Genomic DNA, 25784 nt, shown 5'->3' with positions numbered 1-25784 from the left:
CACGGCAACCTCTCCACCGCTCTCCACCCGACAACAAGGCAGCGCTCCGGGCATCGCTCCCCCCCCCCCGGTGGCCTCTCGGCGGGCAGGTCTCCGTGGCGACGCCCTGCGAGGACACGCCTCAGCGGGGGCCCGGTTGCAGGCGTCCTTATCTTTGTTTGGCGCAGGTGTTCACCTGCTCGCGACTGAGACGCTCTGCTCTGCGTCTTCTCCCCCCCCTAGGCTCTGGGAGCGCAGAGTCCTTCTGAGGGCAAACACTGGTGCATCAGGGCTTGATTCATCGGGTCTGGGGAGACGACAGGACTCTACACCTACGGTAGAGACCTGCAAACAAGGAGGAAGAGAGAGGAGAGCGTGGGGGGGGGGTGGGGATTCAGATAAGGATTGTTTTAAGGAACACAAGAGGATTGCCTGTGACGCGTCGCGTCGCCAACCCGCTGCTCCGCTGATTTGCAAACCAAGTCTGATTAGTTTGTTTGCAATCCATCGCAGGGGCGTCATTCAGGAGAGCCAGAGAGTGAATGGAGAGGTCGTCCCGTCCACATCTTGTATCTTATCCTTCGGGCGGTGGGGTGGGGTGGGGGGGGGTGAGACTTCCTTGTGAACAAAAACAAACGTCCCCATTTGCGTAGTGGTGGTGAGGGGGTGGGCCAAAGGAGGAGGAGAGGAGTGGAGCCTGCGAGGCTGCGACCGGCATCACAACAACAACACGCGATGGAGGGCCACGGGTACCAGCACTTTGCACCGGGGGGAGAGGGGGAGACCTACCATGTGGACTACCGGAGGATCGTGGGGGACCTGGAGCCCCCGAGGGCCAGCCCCTCGCCCCAGGTAGGGGAGGGGTGCGCCCGGCAGACCGCCACCACGCATGGCCACGAGACGGCGGCGCAGAGATACAGCGCCACGAGGATCCAGGTCGGACTGGGACCTGTGAGGTGAGCCCATGTTCGGAAGGACAAGAATGACCGTGTGTAGACCTGAATCTGGGGACAGCAGAGGCTCAGGAGGTAGAGCCGGCTGGCTGGTAACCTGAAGGGTTGCCGGTTCGATCCCCTAGCTGAGTGTCGAGGTGCCCTTGAGCAAGGCACCTAACCCTTACTGCTCCCGACGAGCTGGCTGTCGCCCTGCACGGCGGAGAGCGCCATCGGTGTGTAAATGTGTGCGTGAATGGTGAATGGGAGGCAATATTGTTAAGCACTTTGGGTGGCCAATGGTTCGTAAAGCGCTATATAAATGCAGTCCATTTAACACTTCAGACGTTACTAACAAGTAGTTTTGTACGGAAACATGCAACGCATGAATTAAATGGAAAAGCTAATCCTAATAGTCTTGGAGAGTATTAGGATATGTGGCCTGCTTTCTGTTTCACGGATGCAATTTCAGTTTATGCTCATGCCTTCTTTGACCACTACATCACCTCCTGCTCATGGGAACATACGTTGTGAGACCAACCTGGCCGCAGAAGACCTTGAGGTCAGATTTATATCTCGGAAGGAAGGAATCAGAGAACACTGGTGGCTGTCAGCCAGATGAGAATACAACCGAGATGGCTTAACGTGGCACTTGCTATGTTAAGATAGCCAAAAGGCATTCTCTTCTATACACGCACGCATGCACGCACACACACACACACACACACACACACACACACACACACACACACACACACACACACACACACACACACACACACACACACACACACACACACACACACACACACACACACACACATGTATGCATGCACACACTCACACAAACACACGCACACACACAAAAACACGAAGTTTGGCAGGTAATGGTCGATCAAGGCAAGTGGGCAGCATTGCCATGGGGCAAGCAGAAGACCCGTTTTACCAAGAACTCAAAATAGCATGGAGGAACCACCATATTTGCAATGACCCACTTTTGATTTCAAAGGGAATACAGTAGGGCTGCCTGGAACCACTTTGGGAAAAAAGGCAAAGAACACAAAACAAGTGAAACCCTAACTGATGTTCTGCATAGTCTGAAAATGATATGCCTAGTCAGCAAAGTAACACAGGAAAGATTAAATGTAGAAAAGTTTGCTCTCAAGGATGCATGTAGATATGATGTATCCCAGGCATTCAGAACCTCTTAAAAGATATACACATTACTATTATTATACATATATTACTAGTACAACTAGTTTCCGTCACATTTTCTCCCCTAAAGATAAAATAATACTACACATAGATAACAAAATTAATGTGGAAAGGAATGAATATAGGTTTTTGTCTAAGTATAGAAAAATAGAAAATGTAAAAGTATATCAAAGCAATACAAATATCTTGAAAATGTAGGCCTATAACCAATATTGAGAAATATACATAGTTACACCCAAATAGGAAGTGTCTCAAGAAAAGGGAAATATTTTGTGTAATAATTTTAAAGGTATCCTTCAGTCTGTTTGCGGAAGAAACAGTAGCAGTATCAGTAATACTATATCAGGATGTTTGCTGTTCCAAGGGTTATTGCGTAACATCATGTCTTAGCTAACCTAGAATTTGCTGGACATAACTAGTAGACTACATAAGTGAAAGACAAAAGTAATGAATATACAAAATAGATGCATAGATGGAAAGATGGTGGCTTTAGAGCAATGCTAACTTTGAATGGCACTTTCAATAAAACAAATAATGAGCTGGTTGATTCATTTATTTGTTCAGTCGGGCTACCCTAATCAGCTATTAATGTATATTTTACCAAACTTTATACTCAACTTTTTAGATCCAAGGCTGTCAATAAAATATAAAATAAAGGTAAAATACTAAAACAAATGCAAAATAAAAGTACAGCATAATTTGTGCAATAAATTTTGGCTCCTGCAGTCTGTTTGCGAAAGAAACAGTAGAATACCACTGTATCAATACGCTTTCTCTAATAGCCTTCAGAAAGCCACCGTAATTGTGTCAGTGCATCTGGATGTTTGCTGTACCAAATGTGTGTCCAGTTCCTGGAAATGAATAGTCCACATTAGTGAAAGACAGAAGTAATGAATATAATAAAAAAAGATGCTTAAATTGATAGATAGGCGGTTATAGAGATGTGCGAACTTTGAATATTTGTACACTTTGTTTGGCTAAAAGTCTAAATTGTTTATACAAACTGCCAGCACCTTACAGGGTGATCCTGGTTATCCAAGTTTCGTAATTCGCTACGCAGCTCTATTTCTAATCGGGCATGATTTTTCTTTTCTTTTTTTCTGAGTTTGTGGTCTGGGAAGAAGGAAAACTTGAATGTGAAATAGACCCAAGGGCGTATCAGCTATTGTAAGTGGAGGGGACGTGTCCCCGGCACATTTCAACATCTAGGTTTAGTCCAGGGGCGATTCTAGATTCTGACTTTTGGGGGGGCTGAATCCCAGGAAGCCACAGGGGTCTATGAAGTAAATAAAGTCTTGTCCAAATTTTTTTTATTCCACAACCTTTATATCTATTTTAATTACTATGCTGTCGTATGTCTAAGCCAATAGCTTGCCGTGTCAGCTAAAAAATGCAGTTCTGAACCAGTAAAGTGACGAAAGGAGAAAAACTTGTTTGGATGAAGGTATAATCCATGGATGTGAACTGTACAAACAAATTTGCGGCATATAAGATTTCCTTTGTGTAAGTTTCACTCAAAATGACCATATTTTTCCCTTTTCTTTTATTTACACAGTTACTGAAACACATTGGTACAACCTGTACTGGATCAATAATATGCGAAACATAACACATACCACAGGTACAACATGTACTAGCCTAATACTATAATTAACAGACCACTGTTTCGGGAGGACTAAACTATGTTGTCTCACTTTCAGGGACCAATACATTTTTATAAATCTTCTGATGCAAAAGAATCTTGTTTTTCTGATGCAAAAGAAATGGGTGCTAATTTTCAGTAAAAAACAAAAAGCTGGCATTATTATATCAACTGAGGGTGTTTTCATTGCCAACGTGAGCTAATCAACAAGTAGGCCTACAACATTTTCTAGAACAGTGATTCTCAATAATTTTCTGTCATTCCCCCCCTAGGCGCCCTCCCTGAATCGAAATAGCCTACTACTGAGAACCTGCTAATATTTATTTATTTCGATTAATAAAATTAGCGAAGATAACATCTGCAACAACTTAAAACTATTTCCAACTTCAGTTTATTAACTCAATTTGTAACATTTAAACAAGAATGCTAAGTCTGTGTGAATCTCAAAACAGAGAAACAAGAGCAAATGATTCACTGGGGTTTGCATTTAATTTAAATAAACAGTAAACATTGGTCTCTTGTCAGCTTATTCCCTTTCAAAAAAAAGAATATGTGTTCATCTTTCAAGCATCAATAAAGACACCAAGTCCCTCTGTCATGACTCTGTAAGATCAAAATTATTGTAAAACTTCTGACCATTGGTATTATGTTTATTTAATAAAATAAGTAACTTATTAAAATAAATAAATAAATATATAAGACACTAAGTCCCATCTGCTGCTCGCGCCCCCACCTTTTATCAGCTGAGTCACATAGTGTTAGAACATGTGGTACTTGTTGTTTAGCTCATTGTTATGCCAATTAATACGCCCTCAGCTGATAAAATAATGCCAGTGTTTTTTTTCAACTGAAAATTAGCACCCATGTCAACTTTTTCTCCTCCTTGCACCTTATCATGCTTATTGCGCATGCACAAGCCTCTGCCGACTAAACTATGAAGCAATTCAAGAGGAGGCATAGATAGAATCGCCTTATGGTCAACTGTCATTTAATACATCTGACAGATTATGTCAAGGTTTTAAAATGAATGTTATTATTATTACCTGGTCATGTTATTAGATAGCTGGAAATCGTGGATTTTCTGATAAAGACTATCTAGCCTTTTTGACAGACAAAACAGCAGAAATTATGTTAGGTGCGCTCTTGCTGCATTTTTGGTTTTGCCAAACAGGAGACTCCCACCCACAAATCAGAGATTCCTGTAGGAAGGTTGCGCTCGATTTCACTAGCCCATTTGAGCCTGTTCTTTAGTGTACAACATCCATTCTCTCATTGCTTGTGTAAAAAAAAAAAAGGTTGAATATGAGATTTGAGGACGAAACGATAGGGTGGGCTAAGGCAAAAGAGGTCTAGCTTCGCCACTTGTTTAGTCCCCCACACCTTTTCTAATCTCATATTATATTATATATCACACTGCATGCCTGTCTCCGCCAGAATCGTCAACATGGTCGGGTCAGGGGAGCTCGATCATTGACCTATTAAGAGCTCGATCCACTTTTAACTTGTAGCCTTGACAGCAGCCAAGCATGTGTCGCTGCAAGGTAGAAAGAGACAAATCCTGGAGTGGAATTTTTAGAGAGGTGGCTATTCTCGCGCAATGGAAGTGGAATGGATTAAATTGGAGCTGTGACTCGTGAGGGGATGTAAGACCTGGTATGGATTTCTATTCTTCACAATAAAACATTTGACGGTAGTTTTGAACGTAAACATACACATAACATTACATAAACACAAAACAAGTGAAACCATAACTGATGTTCTGCATAGTCTGAAAAGTGTATGCCTAAACTTTCTTGAATTATTCTTAAAATGTAGATGTGATATATCCAAGGCATTCAAAACCTAACCCTAAAAAGCATATACATTCATATTGATACATCATTTTGAAAGTTTCCATCACATTTTTCTCCCCTATAAAATAATAAAATACAAAATAAAATGAAATAAATAGGTAAAGGAAATAAAGATAGATTTTTTTATCTAAGTCAAAATAGAAGAAAAAAAATAAAAGTGTGAATAGGCAGGTAGAACTATAAAGTGGCTGAAGAAGTATACACATTCTCTTATAGCCTTCGGAATGCCACAGTAATTGTGTCAGTTGATCTGGATATCTGCTGTGCCAAAGGTTAACATGAAACATCATGTCTTAGGAAACCTACTGTGAGTCAATTTGGTGGACACATGACTAGTGGACTACATTAGTTAAAGACAAAAGTCACACATATAGATGCATAGGAAGATAGATAGGCAGCTATAGCATAATGCTAACTTTGAATGTTTATACACTTTGAATAAAACAGATAATGTGGTGGTTGATTAATTTATTTGTTGGTCGGAGTAGGCCTACCCTAATCGGCTATTAATACTTCAGGACACTTTTTAGATCCACGGCCAACTCCTTATAGGGACCCTAAAGACGCTGATTATTTAAGTTTTGTAATTCACTATGCATCTCTATTCTGGAATGATTGACAGTGCATGGGCCAGTTTGTGGACTGGAAGGAAGGAAAACTATATTATAACAGACCAATATGCATTCGACGTCAGAATAGCAGCAAATAAACTGCAAATTTAAATTCCCAAATGGATTGAAATAATTCAAACATTCCAAATATTAAATAAATGAATAAATGTAATCTATAAAAATCATGGAAATAGAGGAAAAATGTGCATAGTGATCCAAAAACGGAATATTTTGTATTCTTCATAAGAAAAAGTGGTTTGACGAGTAGTTTTAATTCAATCGAGGCCTGAGCCCGTGATTGGCCTCGTGGTCCACGGAGAGAGAGAGAGGGGATGTGACGCTTCTGCCAGTACAAAACACATACTGCTGCAACACATCAACACACACACCCGGTGGAACCAGCGACAGGCAATCAACTCTGCTACCTATTACTATCCAGCATCACTTTGACATCTGGGGAGCAACTCACCATCATTCATTTTGGATTTTTCTTTAAAGGTAAAGTCCCTAGTAGACCTAAGAAAGGCGCATAGTCCCTGATCCGACCCGCCGATCGCTGAGCACTAGTTCTGCTCCACGTATTCGCTAACGCTGCTATGCTAGCTAGCGCCATGTGTGCTCATGTGTCAGCCTGGAGCAGAGAGCCATTCACACCCTAGGAAGCAGTGCATGTGGGGTTCATTTACGATGTACGTGGCAGTCAATTGTACAGCCCTGCTCCGAATCGCGGGGATAGATATTTCTGTGTTAATACAGGGGGATAGACATTTGAATATTGCGATTATCCTATTATTATTTGATACAGATCCGATCTTCTCTTGATGGCTGGATAATGCACGGATCTAAATGTGTTTTTACATCATCTTTTCTCATTTTGTTGAAATAGCAGGGGTGGCTGAAGATGCTTTTAGCCTAGTGTCTCCTCCTAAGCTGCTCCTCATGTACTTGCTCCTCATGGAGCTGTCTGAATAGAAGTGCCACATGTACCATTAGCCACCGCCACTAGCCTAGCCGTCCTATGTTCGTATCCAACACAAGCATGCCACAAGGAAAACGACCATAATCGATGACTACCAGACAGCTGATCAATGGTACCGAGACCAATAGCCCCTGTCTATAGGATATGGGTCAGCAGACCGGGGAGAGGGAGAGATGCACAGGGCAAGTGCGTCATTTTGATATACGTGTGCTGTGCTGTTATGCTCGTCTTGTTCTTCTTGTCTGCTCCTGTAGCTCGTTGGCCAAGTGTACCTAGATGACGCGAAGGCAAGTCTTAACGTGGTTCTCTTGTACGATCAGACGGAATAGATGAAAGCGATTTATATGGCTCGGGTCCTATTTTCGTCTGATGAACAATAAATGCCAACAAATCGCAATCGCTTCACTGAGATGCCAAGCGAATATATCTGGCAGCTACTGCGCAGGTGCATTCGCCTGGCTGATGCTGATGTTTCCATGGTTATGCCGTCTTAGGGAAAGGTCGTATTTGGCTTTCATCATAGGACTGTTTTGATCTGCGCTTGGCATTGTGTACTGTATTGCATTCTCTAGTTCTATGAGCTAGTTAACTTATCGTCGTTTCGTGTACATCTTTTCCCAGCATGGCCGATTTCCTTATCAGTGGTGGCACAGGCTACGTTCCGGAGGATGGACTCTCGGCCCAGCAGCTCTTCTCCATCGGGGATGGCCTCACCTACAAGTAAGCCTACTCTCATCTCTCATCCTTACTTTTATCAATCTATTGTTCTCTTTTATTTTCTGCTGCTAATGGACAACTCAACAGCAACTCAAATTTTTCAAGTTGGTTGTGGTGATGGTGGAAATGTTCCCGTCATGCAACAGTTGGAACACTTTGCTTGTCTGTGTGTACGTGTCCAGGTGTGGTTGTGCGTCTACGTCTAACTGTGTGTACGTGTACGTGTGAGTGTGTCTTTGTGCGCGCGCGTGCGCAAGCGCTTTGTAACGGCCAACACGTTTTGAATCGCAGATCTGACCAACAGTGTGTTGTCTCGGATGGTCAAACTGCTGATGAGCTGTGCTCTAGAGGAGATGGGTTGACTTACAAGTGAGTAGAACGGCCTTCTAACCAATCTATGACACTCTAATACCAGAGAATGCGCTACCCCCTCCCCCACCACCACCACCACAACCACCACCTTCCCCCACGAGTGGCGAGCTCCCATCTAGGAATCAAACACCAAAAATGTTCCCGCTCAACCGCAGCGCATTTAAGACGAGAGACACGACCGCTTCTGTTCTTATTATGAATTGATGAATATAAAGTCGGATGATGAGGACGTAGCCGTAATTGTGATCATGATTAGGGAGGAGATAATGCTTGTTGTTGTCATCCAGTATTCATCATTAAAACAACGACTATTTTTCATTTGTGCATGATGATCTGCTGGATCCATCGTTTTGAACACACTAGTAATCTATTCGATTTCAGCATTCAGCTGCAGTTTACCATGGCCACACTAATGGCTACTAGTAGCATGCTACAACTGATAGTGGCTAAAATAAGCATCTAATACTACTAATCGCCACTGGCAGCTTGTCCCTACTAATGTTTAATGTAACCGTAAATCAAACTAATGGCTACCATCTAGGGATGCCCCGAATATTCGGCCACCGAAAATGTTCGGCCGAAAATGGCCCAAAACATAATGATCGGTTTCGGCTGAAGGAGTAAAAAGGCAGAAAATATACACCTTTTTATTTTTTATTTAAAAAAAAATAATAATAATTGTTTTACTCATTTATTTAAAGGTACATTGTTCTTAAATTCTTGCTATAAGGTCTGCTGGAATGTTAGAAAACGTTCAGTATTAAATAAATATTTTGTATCAAATTTGTAATTGATTTCTTTTATTGAAAAGGAAGACAAAAAAGTTTATAAAGGACATTTAATTGTTTGATTTATGCAATGGTGTAAAATTAAAGCAAAATGAATGTAAAACAGTTAAAGCCACATTCGGCATTCGGTTTCGGCTTTCGGCCAACTGTTTCAGTGTATTCGGTTTCGGTTTCAAGAATTTTCATTTCGGTGCATCCCTACTACTATCTACTAGTAGCAGGCTACTACTAGGATGTCCAATACTGATAATATCCACTTCTCATGGTAGATAATCATCCGGAACATATTTTTGGGTGAAGGCCAATAAGAAGCATGAGTAGGTCTTTTTAGTGGTTTCTTTAATTTCCTCATGTCATGGGGCAACGGGTTGGACTTGGTCTGGATTCCTGAGACGCATCTCTGGTCTCCTGTTAGACGTGTCCTTTAGCTGGCAGTGTGCCCGCAGAACCTGAGCCTTTAATGCCCTACACATAGTGGCTGGATTACCATTACCGCCGTTTATTTAAGGTGCCCCAAGCTGCTCGCTGGTTTAGCGTGGATCAGTTATTTATTATAAAACAAACATTTGTCAGTCTTTCCTGAATCAGGTAGTTTTGATCAGAGTAACTGCAGATGTTGGACCAAAGACACCCGGCCCTACAGCTTCAGTGGAACGTCTCCCAATATGCTCTTATTTTGTGTAGATTTAAAACGGACCACTTGAAACCCAATCAGTCTTGTAGTGGGACATTTTGTACGACTGCGCTGTTGATTGAGTTTAGAAGGCGCTGGAACAATCGAGCCCATTGATGAGCTGCAGGTCGCTGCTCTTTAAGTGGATTTGCGTGCGTTTGATTGGAGGAGCGTCCTGGTGGCTGTGGCCCTTTTAATGAGCAGCATTGCGTTGTGAGGATGTGTGTCTCACGTGACTGGGTCGGTAGGGCGATCATGTGAGCCAACCACAGGAGGAGTGGAGCAGTGGTTGTAGCATCGGACACATTTTAGGATTAAATCATTCGGTGAATGTAATTACTGTAATTCCATAATGACACGTCAGGCAAAACGAGTTGAGTCCTGTTGGGTGTAAACAAGTCATGCTAAATGATGCGCAGAAGACAAATATCTGATCCTAAATTAGCTCGTGGAGGTCTGCCTGCTTATTAGCACACTCACTCCGGCAACCAGGCCGTAATGTCTGCAAGGGGGGGCAGGTAAACAATGCTGCCTGATTGTGGTCTGTTTAGGGCAGCTTGTGGCACCTACCTGGGCTTAACACATTTGTATAAATGTTACATTAACTTGTATGTTCATGTAAACAGTCATTCATATTCATTTGTTTGTACCTGACATGGTTTGACTACTTCATGCAGTCTTCTTCATGAATGCTAGTCTGTTTACATGAACATACAAGTTAATATATCAAGTTAGACTAAATGAACTTTTTCGAGTCATAAATGTTACATTTAAATGAACTGGCAAACAGCATAAAAAAAATAATTAATAAAGCACTCTAAACCCGACACTCGGGTTTAGACTTATTTTTAAACATCCTCCCGCTCATAATGACATGGCTGTTTATGTTTCTAGCTGATACACTTTGTGTGTGTGTGTGTGTGTGTGTGTGTGTGTGTGTGTGTGTGTGTGTGTGTGTGTGTGTGTGTGTGTGTGTGTGTGTGTGTGTGTGTGTGTGTGTGTGTGTGTGTGTGTGTGTGTGTGTGTGTGTGTGTGTGTGTGTGTGTGTGTGTCTTAAGCAAACAGGCCTGGTCCATAGCCCAGCCCAGCTGTGGTCTGTGGCTTGGCTGTGAATGGGGACAGATGTGCTCTCGTCTTCCTGCCCAGCCCTGTATGGCTGTTCTGTGGGCCGTCTGGACGATGTAGTGAGGGAAACACACACGCGTAGAAACACGCCCCGAAGCGTGCATGGGTGTGTGCGCACACGCATTCAACCAAAGCACTCGCACTAACTAAACATCTCTCCGTTGCCAGTGGCAAAACCAGTCCTTAGACAAGAGTCTGCAAAGGTTTCAAATCCAACCCATGTACTAGACTAGCCACTAGAAACACTAAGCCTGCCCCCGACCGAAAGACTTGACCCTCTTAATCGCCATGTCAAGCTGAGAGTCGACTAGTCACACTTGTGATGTAATTTAAGTGCTGAGAGATAATACAATACATAACCATAATAAACCATAAAAAAACCAAATATAGTGAGTTATAATCTAACTGTAAAATAGTGCAGCGACGGGTAGTTGGTTCGCTGGAAGTACTCTTGAATCCATCAATGTTTTGGAGACTTTCGTGTGTGAGCTAGGATCCACGTTCAAGAACTAAAAGTACTTTTTCGGATAGAGTTGGTACCCACAGCCGTCGCAATACAAATGCTCGCGTCATGTTACCACAAGCAACCTATGTTCACTTCCCACAGTAGGCTTGTAGTGCCGGATGGTATCGAGATGAATGATTAGTACATAACAGATGGTGATAATTATAGCCCTCTGATTGTAATTCGCCTCTGTGGATTCGATAAGAGGACTGAGTGAGTAACGTGAATTTTCTGTTGCCTTCACCAAGTCCTGCACATGTACAATGACCATGGTGAATATCTAAGAAGAAACAGATTTTTGCGCATGCTAGAGCCATCCAAAATCGACAATGGTGCGAATAAAAGTAATATCACTTTTTCACGAAACCGATATATTCCGTACAGTCCCATTCAGCTCCTGGATTTGTTATTTTATTGAGGTGGTAAGAAATCACAACTGACAATCGTGTTTAATGTAAATTACCTCTAACTTGCGGAGCTGCTTCTACTATCGCAAAAACGTGGCTTGCAATGAACGCAAGCTTGACTTTCATCCTCTTCTGAATGCGAAACACTTCCACTCCACAGAATGTGATACGGTTTGTTTCTGTTTCAATTGTCATTTTTTTATCTGTCCTTCCTTGAACATCTCTTCCCTCACACTGTCTGACTGTAATTCACTGGTGTCTCACTCCCTGTCTTGGTCTACTTCCCCTGGTTCTCTGCTTCTCTGCATCACGATGTGTAGCACTGCGTTGCCAATTGTTAAGAACGTAGGAGCGCTTGTTTCGATGCAGCTGATGTCCTTAATGAAACTGCAGCAGAACCGTTATTATTTAGAAATCAGATTGCAGTTATCGAGATCCCGTTTTTAAGATGATTCATCGTGCTGGCGGTGCTGCCCTACCGCTCTTGCGGTCATACTGTCTACGAAGACTGAGTGGTCAAAGGGGTCATGCACTTATATGTTAGTCAGTTAGCATGCAGATTTTTATCAGGAGCATGGTTTTCCCAAAGATCTCAGAAGAGCAAAGCCATTGTGAGCTGTGTCTATTTATATCATTTAGTGTTATCAATTATTTACGTTTGGATGTAGGTTGGGAACAGAGCTTCCATTTCTTGGTTCATGGTCGCAGTGTTCAGAAATGTGTTGACGTTTCTGCGTATTTCCTTTTTTCTTTTGTGTCTTTTCTTTTGTGTGCCAAGAACTTTGATTTAACTATTCAGAAACAGGAAATGCCATAGAATTCTTATCTGATAGCCTTTTTTCAAGTCCACCGTTGTCTAGTCGAATGCTTGTACATTTAAACTTCAGCTAAGATGAACTTTAAGGTTAATCCGTAGAAAATTGTGCGTTGACTGAGGACACTGTTGACGTTTTCAAGCAGGTTTGGCTTGCTGATCGCACTGTGAATGTCATCTGATTCGCGCTAAACCATCACTACTCTGCTTTTTTGTTTCAGTGACTTCCTCATTCTCCCCGGCTTCATTGACTTCACCTCAGACGAAGTGGTGAGTGTGTGGCGATCCAAACCGACCGTTTCCCAACGCCCACCGTACGGTGCACAAGGCCATCGCAGGATGGCCATAACAATGAAACGCATGTTTCATTGTTATGTTTCGTGTATAAATTGCTGTAAGGCATTTCCACAACGGTGGACGATTTTAGTATGCAGCTGTAGTCGATTCCAGGTTACTTCACCAAAATCCAACCCCTACCACCACAAACGCTGTCCTTAGAGGCCAACAGGCAACACCAAGAACTACCAGATCGGTCCATAGAGATACAAAAGCTCTCTGTACTCCCGGACCTTAACGTAATTTCACAACTCCAAAAATAAATGTTCTTGAATTTTTCTGGCCTTCCGATAAGTCAGCCGCATTATTTCCTTTTTTTCGCTTTGTTTTTCTCTCTTTTGCGTCACTGCCTTGTCTGCTAACCCTTGTGCTTACATTAGTGGTCGGGTTGTTGCTCCTTCTCTGCCCGAGCACAGCCAAGAAGTCTGGCGAGTCATTCTCTGGTTTTACTCCCTTTCATAAAAAAAAGGAGTAAAACAAAAAGGCCTGTAGACGTTTTCTCACTGTATTCTTTTTTTGCAAATGTTATTTTTATCCAGACCACTCCTCTGTGGTTAGGCAGAAGTTGGGCCTTCTGGAAGCGTGAAGGTTTACTGTAAGTCCTGAAGCAGTGGTGTTGGGTCTGCATGAAACGTTGGATGGGGGGGGGGGGGTGAGACGGAGCTGGGAGATGGGAGATGTTTAACTTTGGAGGCCCATGATGCAACTCAACATCCCTGGGAAGAATGTTGCCCGGCAGTGCGTTTATCCTCACAAGATGGAGAACTAGTGTTGGGAATGTATCCCACCCTCTCGCCCTTGGACTGTACTGTCCCTGGGGAACGCTGCACCTGTACAGCCACCTGTACAATCTTGTTATGTCGGCGTGAGAGAACGAATTAAAAACGTCCCCTCATATGAAGAACTCCTTCGACGGGGTCCCATGAGAAAGGAATGCTTTAATTTTCGTTTTCTCCCATCGCTTACCCGGCCGCTTGTTATGGGAATACAACTCCTCTGTGCGCGCCCCCCACAGGGGCACCTTGTGGGTGGGGGGGGCTGGCTGGCTGTGCCGGGTGGGAGGATGTTGTGCATTTCTTTTCATCGGTAGACGCGTTGTGGCCGGTGTTGTATCCAAGCCCCCTAGTGGCCGAGACTGGTTTTACATTAGAACCATGCTTTCCCTGGTTGTTTACGCGCAAGCCTTCATGGTGTTCATTGTGGCTCCTCTTCCTCTCCAGGACCTCACGTCGGCCCTGACCAAGAAGATCACGCTGAAGGCCCCCCTCATCTCCTCTCCCATGGACACCGTCACCGAGTCGGCCATGGCCATCGCGATGGCGGTACGTCTCTCTGCGCAGACCGTGCGCTGAGTCCACTCTGGCAATGTCGTTTGAATTATTCAGCGGTTCAGTTGTTCAGCAGAGAGTTTTGAGTTGATCTCCAGGAAATGTATAATCATGAACCTGTTGACATCACATATTTAGTCTCAATTATGCGGTCTATCTTAACAAATATTTGCTAATCGTGGGTTTACAAAAGGCAGGTATTGGCCTTTCCTTTCTTTCCAAGTCGTTAAACATTGAATACTGGCTTTCTCTGATTGCTCGTCAGTCAAAGCAACCGAATGCACTTTGGTCTGCAAACTTGGGATGGGCATTTCACCCCGTTCATGACATTCCATGGAGTAAATAGACCCTAAAAAAGGTTTATTGTCGATAAGTTAGCTAGTTTAATTTCGCCCGTATTGTTCCAAGTCTCCTGCATGGTTCTAAAGCGGTTCTCCTCTCCTAGCTGATGGGAGGGATCGGTATCGTCCACCACAACTGCACACCTGAGTTCCAGGCCAACGAGGTCCGGAAGGCCAAGGTAAGGCCCCCTGTGCTCAACGCGATCCGGGAGCGCTACGTATCGTATGGAGACCGTCTTCCAAGACGCAGCTTATATCCTGAGTTTATCGGGATCGCTGCAGCTGAATTTCCAGAGCAGCTTCGATGTCGATTTTGCAACGACTTCACTGAAAAAATGATCTGCAGGTTTCAGGGATTTGCGCTGAGTGATGAAACATGAAGTTCCTAATGCCGTCACGATGTACAGCCCATGCGCTCATTTAAATTCGAGGCTTGTGCTTCTAAAGGAATTGCTTGCAAAATAAAGGATGCCTTAAATCTGTCTGAAGGTTCAAGGTTTTACTAAAGCCTCAATTGGCATTATCTCCAATGACTCAGACGCTTACTCAGCCATCAGATGACCGGTTACGTAGCCATGTCACGGCCCAAGGAATAATGCTGCTTTTTGAACGGTTTCTGTACGGTTTCACGCCTGCATTGGGGGTACCTGTAGGGATCTTTCTAAGTTGCGATCGGATCGTGTATTGGCAGTTGAAGGGATGATGGACAATGAGTTATTCCTACGCCGATATTAAGGTGATTTTAACTAATTTACTAACTTACTCTTATTTCAATTATTTTGGATTTTTTTAATATAAAAAATAAACTGTTCAATCTTTTATAAATGTATTTCTCCGAAACTTTAATTGTATTGCTTGCAGTGTACTTTACTCCCTCCCCACCTCCTTGGAACGCCTCCTATTGTATATTGGCCTTCTAGAATAACCATGAACGGGCTCAATGAACATAGCGACCACCGCCAAACCCTAGTGCAGGCAAGTATTGGTTGTGTGCAAAGATAAGCCTAATAAGATGCAGCTTACACTATGGAGTGGCTTATTTATGCTTTAGGCTGAAATACCAAGAGACAGACTTGAAGCGCTTCACATAGAAACGGCGTCATAAAATAATCAAGTAAAATAGTTGAGTAAAAAACATTTGAAAACTTATTTGAAAGAATACAACCGCATTTTAACGCTCCTGCGGCTTATAGAAAATGCAGCTTTTTCTAAAAAAGACGGTACTTTGTTTGTTGTTGACGTCCATGGTGCGAGCGTGTCGCTCCAGGCAGGGCCGCCCAGGGCGGTCACTCCCTGTGCAGGTATTCATAGAGCAGGTCAGAGCGGCGGCCTGCGGGCGAAGATTGATACCTGACGAAACGACACAAAGTGGATTTAAGTGTTTTGAAGAGACTACAGGGCGGATCAAACCTCACCCTGTCACTGCCGAGGGTGGACTAGACTAGTCCTCTCATGGATCGTGATCTAGCAGGGGACCGGATGAATCGGGGAGTTCCTGTTTTGGTTTGACCGCCCCTCCCGTTCAGTCCGGTTCCCGGCAGACCACCACTATGACACACTGTCGTTGCTCTTATTGGTTGTAGCTCGTTCCAACTGTGTCCAGAGGCCATTTGGGGCTGAGCCCGTTGATAAGCCCTTTGAAATCTAAAAACAAACTGAGGGTCTGGCAATGGAATGCTAGTGATCTCCTCCTAGGCCCATTTGTTTGTCGTTATTTAATGTTCTTCTTGTTGCGTTTTTTCTTGAAGAAAGCAGTCCAATCCTTGGTCGCTTTTAACTAACTTTATTTGTTAAAGTAGGCTTATTTCGGTATGGTAACTATGAAGCATAAGGGAGGGAATTGTATCTAACACGTATTGGAATAATATCAGGCACTACTTCGAGCCCCGGGCGAAGGCCCGGGACTCTCGGCCGGGCTCCTATTGATTCTGGCCTCTCAATCTGAATTCCGCGTTCTCATCGTCAAGTGGGCGTGGCCTGTGTGTAGTGGGCGTGTGCCCGGTGTGACGTAATGGCTCCGCCATCCTCGCCTGTCTAAAGGTGCTGCCATCTGTGGCTGGAGTAGTTATTGCAGCTTGTGTGTTCGATCCTGTTTCCTAGTGGCTATGTGAGGGTAATGCAGCTTGTGTGTTCGATCCTGTTTCCTAGTGGCTATGTGAGGGTAATGCAGCTTGTGTGTTCGATCCTGTTTCCTAGTGGCTATGTGAGGGTAATGCAGCTTGTGTGTTCGATCCTGTTTCCTAGTGGCTATGTGAGGGTAATGCAGCTTGTGTGTTCGATCCTGTTTCCTAGTGGCTATGTGGGGGTAATGCAGCTTGTGTGTTCGATCCTGTTTCCTAGTGGCTATGTGGGGGTAATGCGTGCTTGTGGGTTCGATCCTGCTTCCTAGTGACTATGTGGGGGTAATGCGTACATGTGTGTTCGATCCTGCTTCCTAGTGGCTATGTGGGGGCAGCTTATGTGCTTAAAATACGTAACATTCTGTTTTCTGATATATGCAGAGAACAGAAAATGCTGAAGCGCTGAGTGACCGGCAGCTCATTCTCCCTCAATCGTTTTCGGATAGAAACGCTAAATCTAGAAAATGAAAGACGTACCTTTGTTGTTATCGTTTATAAGTTTTGCGTTTAGGATTGTTCTAGATGCTTCCATGCTGGACCACTCCTAGCGCTCTTGGCCACCGTTCCTGAACGTCCGGCTCCTCCCGTAACGCCTTCGTCCTCGTGTCTCGCAGCGCTTCGAGCAGGGCTTCATCACAGACCCCCTGGTCATGAGCCCCAAGAACACGGTGGGCGACGTCTTCGAGGCCAAGGTGCGCCACGGCTTCTCGGGGATCCCCGTCACGGAGACGGGCAAGATGGGCGGCAAGCTGGTGGGCATCGTCACCTCGAGAGACATCGACTTCCTCACGGAGAAGGATCACAGCAGACCCCTGGGGGAGGTGTGTGTGTGTGTGTGTGTGTGTGTGTGTGTGTGTGTGTGTGTGTGTGTGTGTGTGTGTGTGTGTGTGTGTGTGTGTGTGTGTGTGTGTGTGTGTGTGTGTGTGTGTGTGTGTGTGTGTGTGTGTGTGTCCTAATTTAGGGTGTTGTGCGTTTGTTATCTATTTGTGCCTTGTGTATGGTGTCAATTTCCTTGTTTAGGGCTTGTGTCTGTGTGTGTGCTTACATCGTCTTTTATTTCCGCTGTGTGTGTGTGTGCTGTCAATGACCTCGTTTTGTCCTTGAGGGTCTTTCAGTGGTCTAGTCTCGCAGATCAGTCGTGTTGACGGGGGTATTGTGTCTGAACATGCGTTGGTTGTTCTCAACATCCATGAAAGTTTGCGACCCCGTCTTCCTGCATTTTAACGTGCATCTCCATGACAACAGGCCATGACCAAGAGGGAGGAGCTGGTGGTGGCGCCCGCAGCGGTCACACTGAAGGAGGCCAACGACATTCTGCAGCGCAGCAAAAAGGGTGAGACGTCGGTTACTCTCTTCAAAGGATAACCACCTGACCCTGACCTTAAAAACAAGAAAAGAGCAGAAAAAAAAAAGAAGCTTCCATAAACACGTTTTACAGGAGTTCCAGTAGCTGGAGGACAGGTGTGTGGCCTCATTAAAGGAGCGGCTCTTTAAGTGCTGGCTCCACACCTGTCCTCTCCATCTGCTGGTGGCAGCAGGTGATCTGCAGGCCCCCTGGTAACCTAACGTGGAGCCACCGAGTGCAAACCAATCTCAGAGGGGTGCTGGGGTGTGGATCTCCTCGATCAGTTGAATCCTTTAAACCATCCGTTTTGTATCTAAAAGGGTTTCCGTCACACGTTGACAAAAACATGTCTTTGCACGCCCCCCCCCCCCCCCCCCAGGCAAGCTGCCCATCGTGAACGACAGTGACGAGCTGGTTGCCATCATCGCGCGGACGGACCTGAAGAAGAACCGGGACTACCCGCTGGCCTCCAAGGACTCCCGCAAGCAGCTGCTCTGTGGCGCCGCCATCGGGACCCGGGAGGACGACAAGTACCGCCTCGACCTGCTGGTGCAGGCCGGGGTCGACATGGTGGTGCTGGTGGGTGGAGCTGTGCTCGCTGCCCCCTCCTGGTGGGATGGGGCGGTGCTGCTGGGTGGAGGTGACGGGTGGAGGCGTGTTGTGGTCGCCGCCCCCTCCTGGTGGGATGGGGCGGTGCTGCTGGGTGGAGGGGATGAATGAGGTAGGGGTGGAGGTGTGTTGTGGTCGCTGCCCCCTCCTGGTGGGATAGGGGATGGTGCTGGTGGGTGGAGGTGACGGCTGGAGGCTTGTTTTGTTATGGTGGTGCTGGTGGGTGGAGTTGTGTTCGCTGCCCCCTCCTGGTGAGATAGGGCAGTGCTGGTGGGTGGAGGACGGGTGGCGGCTTGTTGTGTTCCCTGTCCCCTCCTGGGGGATGGGATGGTGTGAAACGGGGGGGGGGGGGGATTCGTCCTGGCGTTTTTAATTGCGCGGATGTGATCATCTAAAGTGTGAGACTTAATTAACGACATTATTCTGGGAAAGGGGCGTGCGTTTGGGTGTTCCGCTTATTAATCTCGATCAAAGATAAAGCCTAGTTCTTCCTCCATGGCCTCGGTTTGAAGCGGATTGGTAACGAGTCGGTGAGGGGTTTTGTAGAGGATGCAGGACGCTGGTATTAAACGCTGTGGAGCAGAGCAAAGAAGAACCCCCTCCTACACTTTTATCAACTCATTATTTCGTTTGCAGGACTCCTCGCAGGGCAACTCGGTGTACCAGATCAACATGATCCACTACATCAAACAGAAGTACCCCGACCTGCAGGTGGTGGGAGGCAACGGTACGGCCCCGCTCGCTGATATCGGTCCCCCCCCCCCCCCCGCCCCCGTTGATCTGTGCCCTGTTGGCTGATGTCCGCTGTTGTGGTTCCCCTGCAGTGGTGACGGCAGCACAGGCCAAGAACCTGATCGACGCGGGCGTGGACGCCCTCCGGGTGGGCATGGGCTGTGGCTCCATCTGCATCACACAAGAAGGTACCCCCCCTCCACCACCACCACCCCCTCCTCCGCCACCCCACCCTACTGCACCCTGAATAGGAAAATGTTGTTCCCCACTTTTCTGTCATGACCCTGGCGGAGCTTATCCTGGTCTGACTGTGTGAAGTTGACCCTTTGCCCACCATCCTCAGACACCAAGCATGGGTCTGCTCCTTCTTATGCACGAGGCTCCTGTGGAAGACCTAACCAGAGGAGAGGACGTCCGTTGGCCCTGTCCATCCGTACCACGCCCTGGTCCACTTAGAGATGACATTCAATAGAATACATGTTATATCAAATGTTGGCCGACCCATGATGGGTATTATGCGGTCCCCTGGGTAACGGGTTTGTCCCGCGCTGACCCCTCTGGTGCAGGGTCTGTCGGGTGCGGTCCCTCCGTGTTACCACGGCAGCCGGCCTGTCAGCCTCCCCATCCCCACTCCGTTGTTGGAGGGTAGTCTCTGAGGAGAGGTCCCCCTCCTGGGACCAGCGGGTCACTCCGGGGCTATTATCCGCCCCCGCGCCCCCCCCCCCCCTCCCTTGATGCCGGGGGGGGGCCCGTCAGCGCCACCAAAAGTAAAAGGGCAACCGATCCTCGGGCTCTACTCCTGGTTGTCATGGCGATCTGCAGAGGGAGGCCCCGTGCTCCGTTGCCATGGTGACGAGCCTTCCTCCGCTCCGTCACGGGGTCACGTTCTTCGACTCTCGGGACCCCCGCTGTCTGTTTATAGGGTGCAGAGTGGGTTCTAGAGCAGTGGGTCCCCAAAAATTCTGGGGACCCATTTTTCTTTTTTATTACAAACCATCGCGACCCAATATAAAAAAATAGAATAATACTATCAAAAACATGCTCCTTGTTTAAAGGTTTTTTTTTTAAATGTGTGTTTAAGGGCAGCTATTATTATCAGTAGCACAGTCAATCAATCAATTCGAACAGTCAACATTAATCAATTTGTTAACCACATAAAATAAGATAAAACTTAAATAATCCTCCGGGGAAGCAATTTGGGTGTTTCACTAGCAAGAAGTGAGACTGTCAAGAAACTGTAGAAATACATACCGAAATAGTGCCAAGTATTGCTGTTAAATCAAAATAAAAGTTTTGAATATCTATTTATTTGGCGACCCAATTAAAATCTCCCGCGATCATCTTGTGGTTCGTGAGCCAGTGTTTGGGAAAGACTGTTCTAGAGGAGTGCTGGTCTGAGCAGCCTCACCTGGCCCGCGGCAGGCTGACTGGGCGGGGCTGCACACCTGGTGTGTGTTGTGTAGTCGGTGGGTACGCGTTAAACCAGCCATCACTGTACACACCCGGGGAGATCCCCGGCCTGGCAGCATGGGGCACTTCCTGCTCTGACACACGCACACACGCACACGCACACGCACACACCTGTTCATGTCTGCATCTAGAGATATAACTTTACATGAAGAGTACTCTTGGAGCCCCGCCTCCTCGTGTGTTTCCATGGTGACTGATGCCCCCCCCCCCCCCCCCCAGTGATGGCGTGCGGTCGGCCCCAGGGCACCTCGGTGTACAAGGTGGCGGAGTACGCGCGGCGCTTTGGCGTGCCGGTGATCGCCGATGGCGGGATCCAGACGGTCGGACACGTGGTGAAGGCGCTGTCCCTGGGGGCGTCGACCGGTGAGAGGAGGGGGGAGGGGCTGTGGAGGAGGGGGGAGGGGCCCAAGAGGAGGGGGGAGGGGCCCAAGAGGAGGGGGAGGGGCTCAGGTTTTTTTTTTTCGATCTGAAGTTTTGTTTTTTAGGAATTTTTCTCATTTTGATTTTAAAAAAACCTAAATTTTCTTATTTCAAAAATAAAGGTGACGTATCATACCACCAGGTGTGATCAGCCGTTACACGCCGTTCTTCTGACATCACAAGTGGGCGTGTCCACCTAGACGTGTGACGCATAGATGAGCAACGCTAGAGAAGAGGCCGATGGTCAAAACATCTAGAAACGGCTAATCACCCTCACGCCTGGTGGTGTAATTTTGGTTAAGAAACTTATATAGGAATTGGATTTCATCAATTCAGATTTTTTCTCATTTTGATTTCAAAAACATAAACTTTCTCATTTAGTAATTTAAACCATAGAGCCCGTTGCTATGCGCTGCCTCCTTTAACCGTGCCCCCCCCCCCACCAGTGATGATGGGCTCCCTGCTGGCCGCCACCTCCGAGGCGCCGGGGGAGTACTTCTTCTCGGACGGCGTGCGGCTGAAGAAGTACCGCGGGATGGGCTCGCTGGACGCCATGGAGAAGAGCACCAGCAGCCAGAAGAGATACTTCAGGTGTGTGTGTGTGTGTGTGTGTGTGTGTGTGTGTGTGTGTGTGTGTGTGTGTGTGTGTGTGTGTGTGTGTGTGTGTGTGTGTGTGTGTGTGTGTGTGTGTGTGTGTGTGTGTGTGTGTGTGTGTGTGTGTGTGTTGAGCCCCCCCCCCCTCATCGGTGGATCTCCCCGTGTGTCCCCCAGTGAGGGCGATAAGGTGAAGGTCGCCCAGGGCGTGTCGGGCTCCGTTCAGGACAAGGGCTCCATCCACAAGTTCGTCCCCTACCTGATCGCCGGCATCCAGCACGGCTGCCAGGACATCGGCGCCAAGAGCCTGTCTGTGCTCAGGTGAGGGGCGTGTCTGAGCTCACAACGACACAAACGCATGAAGGTCAACGCACCTGCTGCTAAAACGATCTGAATTAAAGCCGTGAAGTTATTCTTTCTGTCTTTTTAGTTGTGTGTTGAGTGTGTTGTCATTCGTGGTGTTGTGTCTTTTTAGTTGTGCGTCTTGAGTGTGTTGTCATTTGTGGTGTTGTGCGTTTTTAGTTGTGTGTCTTGAGTGGGTTGTCATTCGTGGTGTTGTGTGTTTTTAGTTGTGTGTCTTGAGTGTGTTGTCATTCGTGGTGTTGTGTGTTTTTAGTTGCGTGCGTTGTCTTTCGTGGTGTTTTGTGTCTTGAGTGTGTTGTCATTCGTGGCAATGTGTGTTTTTAGTTGCGTGTCTTGAGTGTGTTGTCATTCGTGGTGATGTGTGTCTTTAGTTGTGTGTCTTGTGTGTGTTGTCATTCGTGGTGTTGTGTGTTAATAGTTGTGTGTCTTGTGTGCGTTGTCATTCGTGGTATTGTGTGTTTATAGTTGTATGTCTTGTGTGCGTTGTCATTCGTGGTGTTGTGTGTTAATAGTTGTGTGTCTTGAGTGGGTTGTCATTCGTGGTGTTGTGTGTTAATAGTTGTGTGTCTTGAGTGTGTTGTCATTCGTGGTGTTGTGTGTTTTTAGTTGCGTGCGTTGTCTTTCGTGGTGTTTTGTGTCTTGAGTGTGTTGTCATTCGTGGCAATGTGTGTTTTTAGTTGTGTCTTGTGTGTGTTGTCATTCGTGGTGTTGTGTGTTAATAGTTGTGTGTCTTGTGTGCGTTGTCATTCGTGGTATTGTGTGTTTATAGTTGTATGTCTTGTGTGCGTTGTCATTCGTGGTGTTGTGTGTTAATAGTTGTGTGTCTTGTGTGTGTTGTCATTCGTGGTGTTGTGTGTTAATAGTTGTGTGTCTTGTGTGCGTTGTCATCGTGGTGTTGTGTGTTCTCAGTTGTGTGCGTTGTCATCGTGGTGTTGTGTCTCTGTGAACCTGTGGTCCCTCCCTCCCCAGGTCCATGATGTACTCCGGGGAGCTGAAGTTTGAGAAGAGGACGATGTCGGCACAGGTGGAGGGTGGAGTCCACGGGATGCACTCGTGAGTCGTGGACACGCACGCACGCACGCACGCACGCACGCACGCACGCACGCACGCACGCACGCACGCACGCACACACACTTGTATGGATGGCCAAAAGGGTCAAATTAAGCCTCATTTTACTCGTGCAGTGATATAAATCAATTGTTCGACCTCTCATATATGGGTTTGTTTTGTGTTTAATTGCAAATGCAAGAATACGCTTTTGGGATTCATAACTCTGCCCATGCACAGCAATAGCGATGTTTTTCAAGAAATTGGACCTGCACAAACTACATATTACATGAAAGCTGAGCCTCCACTGATTCCGACAATCGAAACCATATCATTCTGGGACTAAAACTCGCAAATAACAACTTAAGAAGAATCTTCCCCTTTTCTTTTAACAACTAAAAATGAAATTTTACCCTTGATTTTTGTCCACAAAGTTTAATCTGATCTCAAGAAACCACCATAAACAGATAATCCAGCAGCCAAACATGGTGTACAATAAATTACTAAGAGAAGGTTTCTTAGGAAAAAGATAAATTGCCATCAATCAGAACAGTTGTTCTTCAGCCCAATCTAGTGGCCGTATGTGTATTTGCGAATGTTTGGCTTGGTGTCATTCGATTATATTTGCCCTGAACTTTAAATAGAGGTGAAAAGTGTCAATATGGTAAGATATCTACCTGTTTGTGTCTCATAGTACGACAGTGATACCAACTGATAATGAACAACTGATAATTATTTCAGGTGGAAATGTGATCTTCCACTTATGCCGTAAAGTAGTATCCACATTGAATATTTCCCTTGCACAACAATCTTTCTATTGGAACCAAGATTTAATATAGCCCTAGCAGTTTTGGAGATATACTCTATTTACTTTGGTTACGTTCTTTTCTGAAAAAAACTTTCCCTCTGGTATTGAAAATGGTATAGAATATCAATATTTTACGTCGATTTATATCAACGCATGTCTAAGATGAGTCATAGTTTTCACCCTTTTGGCCATACGCAGAAACGGACATAAAACAGGCTGGATTTATGCTATGTTTACATTGCAGAGTTGTTTTATTGCAAGGAAATATCTATGTCTGAGAGATTAGTCTCAGCTGCTGTTAACACAGCTCTCCAGTGACCTCTAGTGGTCGTAGTGGGTCACTGCTCAGTTCCCATTGTTCGGGCTGGAGGATTAAATCACTGGCTTTAGTTTTACTTGGCTACTCTAGCATTGGAAATTAAATGGACTAAATGATTCATTGGTTAAAACTTATCGAAAATATAGAATAAAGTACTTTCAACAAGATGTCATGAGATGCAGCCATAATCTGTGTTTTTTTTTTTTCTCACATCTTTTAAGTTAGTTGTCTTGAGTCCGAAACGGCTATTAATGACTTTCAGCAAAAGTGGGTATTCGGTTGATTCAGTCTTAAAGTCGGTTACATGAAGCGTTGGACCGGCGCCTTGAGACTCCGCACTCGGGATGACATCACCCCCAAAGCGCCGGTCATAATGTTTCCCCCTCTCTCCTGCCCGTCTGTCCCACAGTTACGAGAAGAGGCTGTACTGATGGACTTGCCCGGACCAACCCATTCCCGCAGTGACCAAATGTAACCCCCACCCCCCCCCGACAAAACCTCCTCACAGAAACACCCCGCACCGACCAACACACTTGGCTTGGCTCGCCCGCACTTCTTGTTGTCATATGAGCTCTCTCTCTCTCTCTCTCTCGTTCTCTGATGCTACAAGCCAATAAGTCGTGGGGGAGGGAGGGGGGGGGGGGGGGTGGGGGGAGAAGAGCTTGGTGATGGGGGAGTCGTAGGGAGGGGAGACAGTATAGAATTGTGTGACACCCGTTGCTTAGACCACCACCTAAAGAGAGTGTGTGTGTGTGTGTGTGTGTGTGTGTGTGTGTGTGTGTGTGTGTGTGTGTGTGTGTGTGTGTGTGTGTGTGTGTGTGTGTGTGTGTGTGTGTGTGTGTGTGTGTGTGTGTGTACGCTCTGTGTGTTAGGGTTGGAAGTTATGAAAGTGATTCCTCCTGTTTTTGGATTCTGGCATGCGCTCAAAAAATTTAATAAATCCTTAAATTTAATAAATCAACAAGAAACATGTATTCTCCATTATCTGGCCCCTTGTAACAAAATGTTTTTATGTTGATTATAGAAGTGACCAAAAACAGTGCGCCATAGCTGTGAGTTCAGGGAGGGGTCAACACGATGTATGTGTTAAATAGTACACACAAGTCGATCATTGATGACCGATGAAGACCCATGCCTTTCCCGGGTCTATAAAGGCCCCAAATTTCTCTTAGTTTAACGTTAAGGTGTATAGATTAAAACTGGTGAAGGGTGGGGGGGGCTGGGGCTGCGATACAGCATGACTGGGGGTTTATCGTCTTTTTATTTTTATATGCATGCTTGGTTCCTGGGGCTGGGTGTGGACGGATTCTGCTTGTTTTCTTAGGTGTCGTTTCGCTCTT

At 45.9% G+C, this 25784-nt stretch overlaps 1 protein-coding gene across 3 annotated transcripts; it reads left to right on the top strand.

The window, feature by feature from the left end:
* The first annotated feature begins 689 nt into the window (after positions 1 to 689).
* On the top strand, positions 690 to 25067 carry impdh1b (IMP (inosine 5'-monophosphate) dehydrogenase 1b). 3 transcript variants are annotated; one of them, XM_056577991.1, is made up of 17 exons: positions 6446 to 6730; positions 7833 to 7931; positions 8220 to 8297; positions 12834 to 12882; positions 14169 to 14270; positions 14722 to 14796; positions 15479 to 15592; positions 17352 to 17558; positions 17983 to 18070; positions 18462 to 18661; positions 19328 to 19418; positions 19516 to 19611; positions 21113 to 21256; positions 21760 to 21904; positions 22085 to 22228; positions 23240 to 23323; positions 24854 to 25067. In XM_056577991.1, the coding sequence occupies exons 2-17, from the start codon at positions 7834 to 7836 to the stop codon at positions 24873 to 24875; spliced, it is 1737 nt and encodes a 578-aa protein (XP_056433966.1). In that variant the 5' UTR covers positions 6446 to 6730; position 7833; the 3' UTR covers positions 24876 to 25067. The 3 variants fall into 3 exon arrangements, with proteins under 3 accessions (XP_056433964.1, XP_056433965.1, XP_056433966.1); XM_056577989.1 differs by lacking the exons at positions 6446 to 6730; positions 15479 to 15592 and adding an exon at positions 690 to 935; XM_056577990.1 differs by lacking the exons at positions 6446 to 6730; positions 8220 to 8297; positions 15479 to 15592 and adding an exon at positions 690 to 935.
* Positions 25068 to 25784: the final 717 nt, after the last annotated feature.

This window comes from Gadus chalcogrammus, chromosome 19 (genome assembly GCF_026213295.1).
Source record: "Gadus chalcogrammus isolate NIFS_2021 chromosome 19, NIFS_Gcha_1.0, whole genome shotgun sequence".
Taxonomy (NCBI): Eukaryota; Metazoa; Chordata; class Actinopteri; order Gadiformes; family Gadidae; genus Gadus; species Gadus chalcogrammus.
Note: the sequence above shows the minus strand (reverse complement) of the source record. Positions and strands in the feature narration are given on the sequence as shown.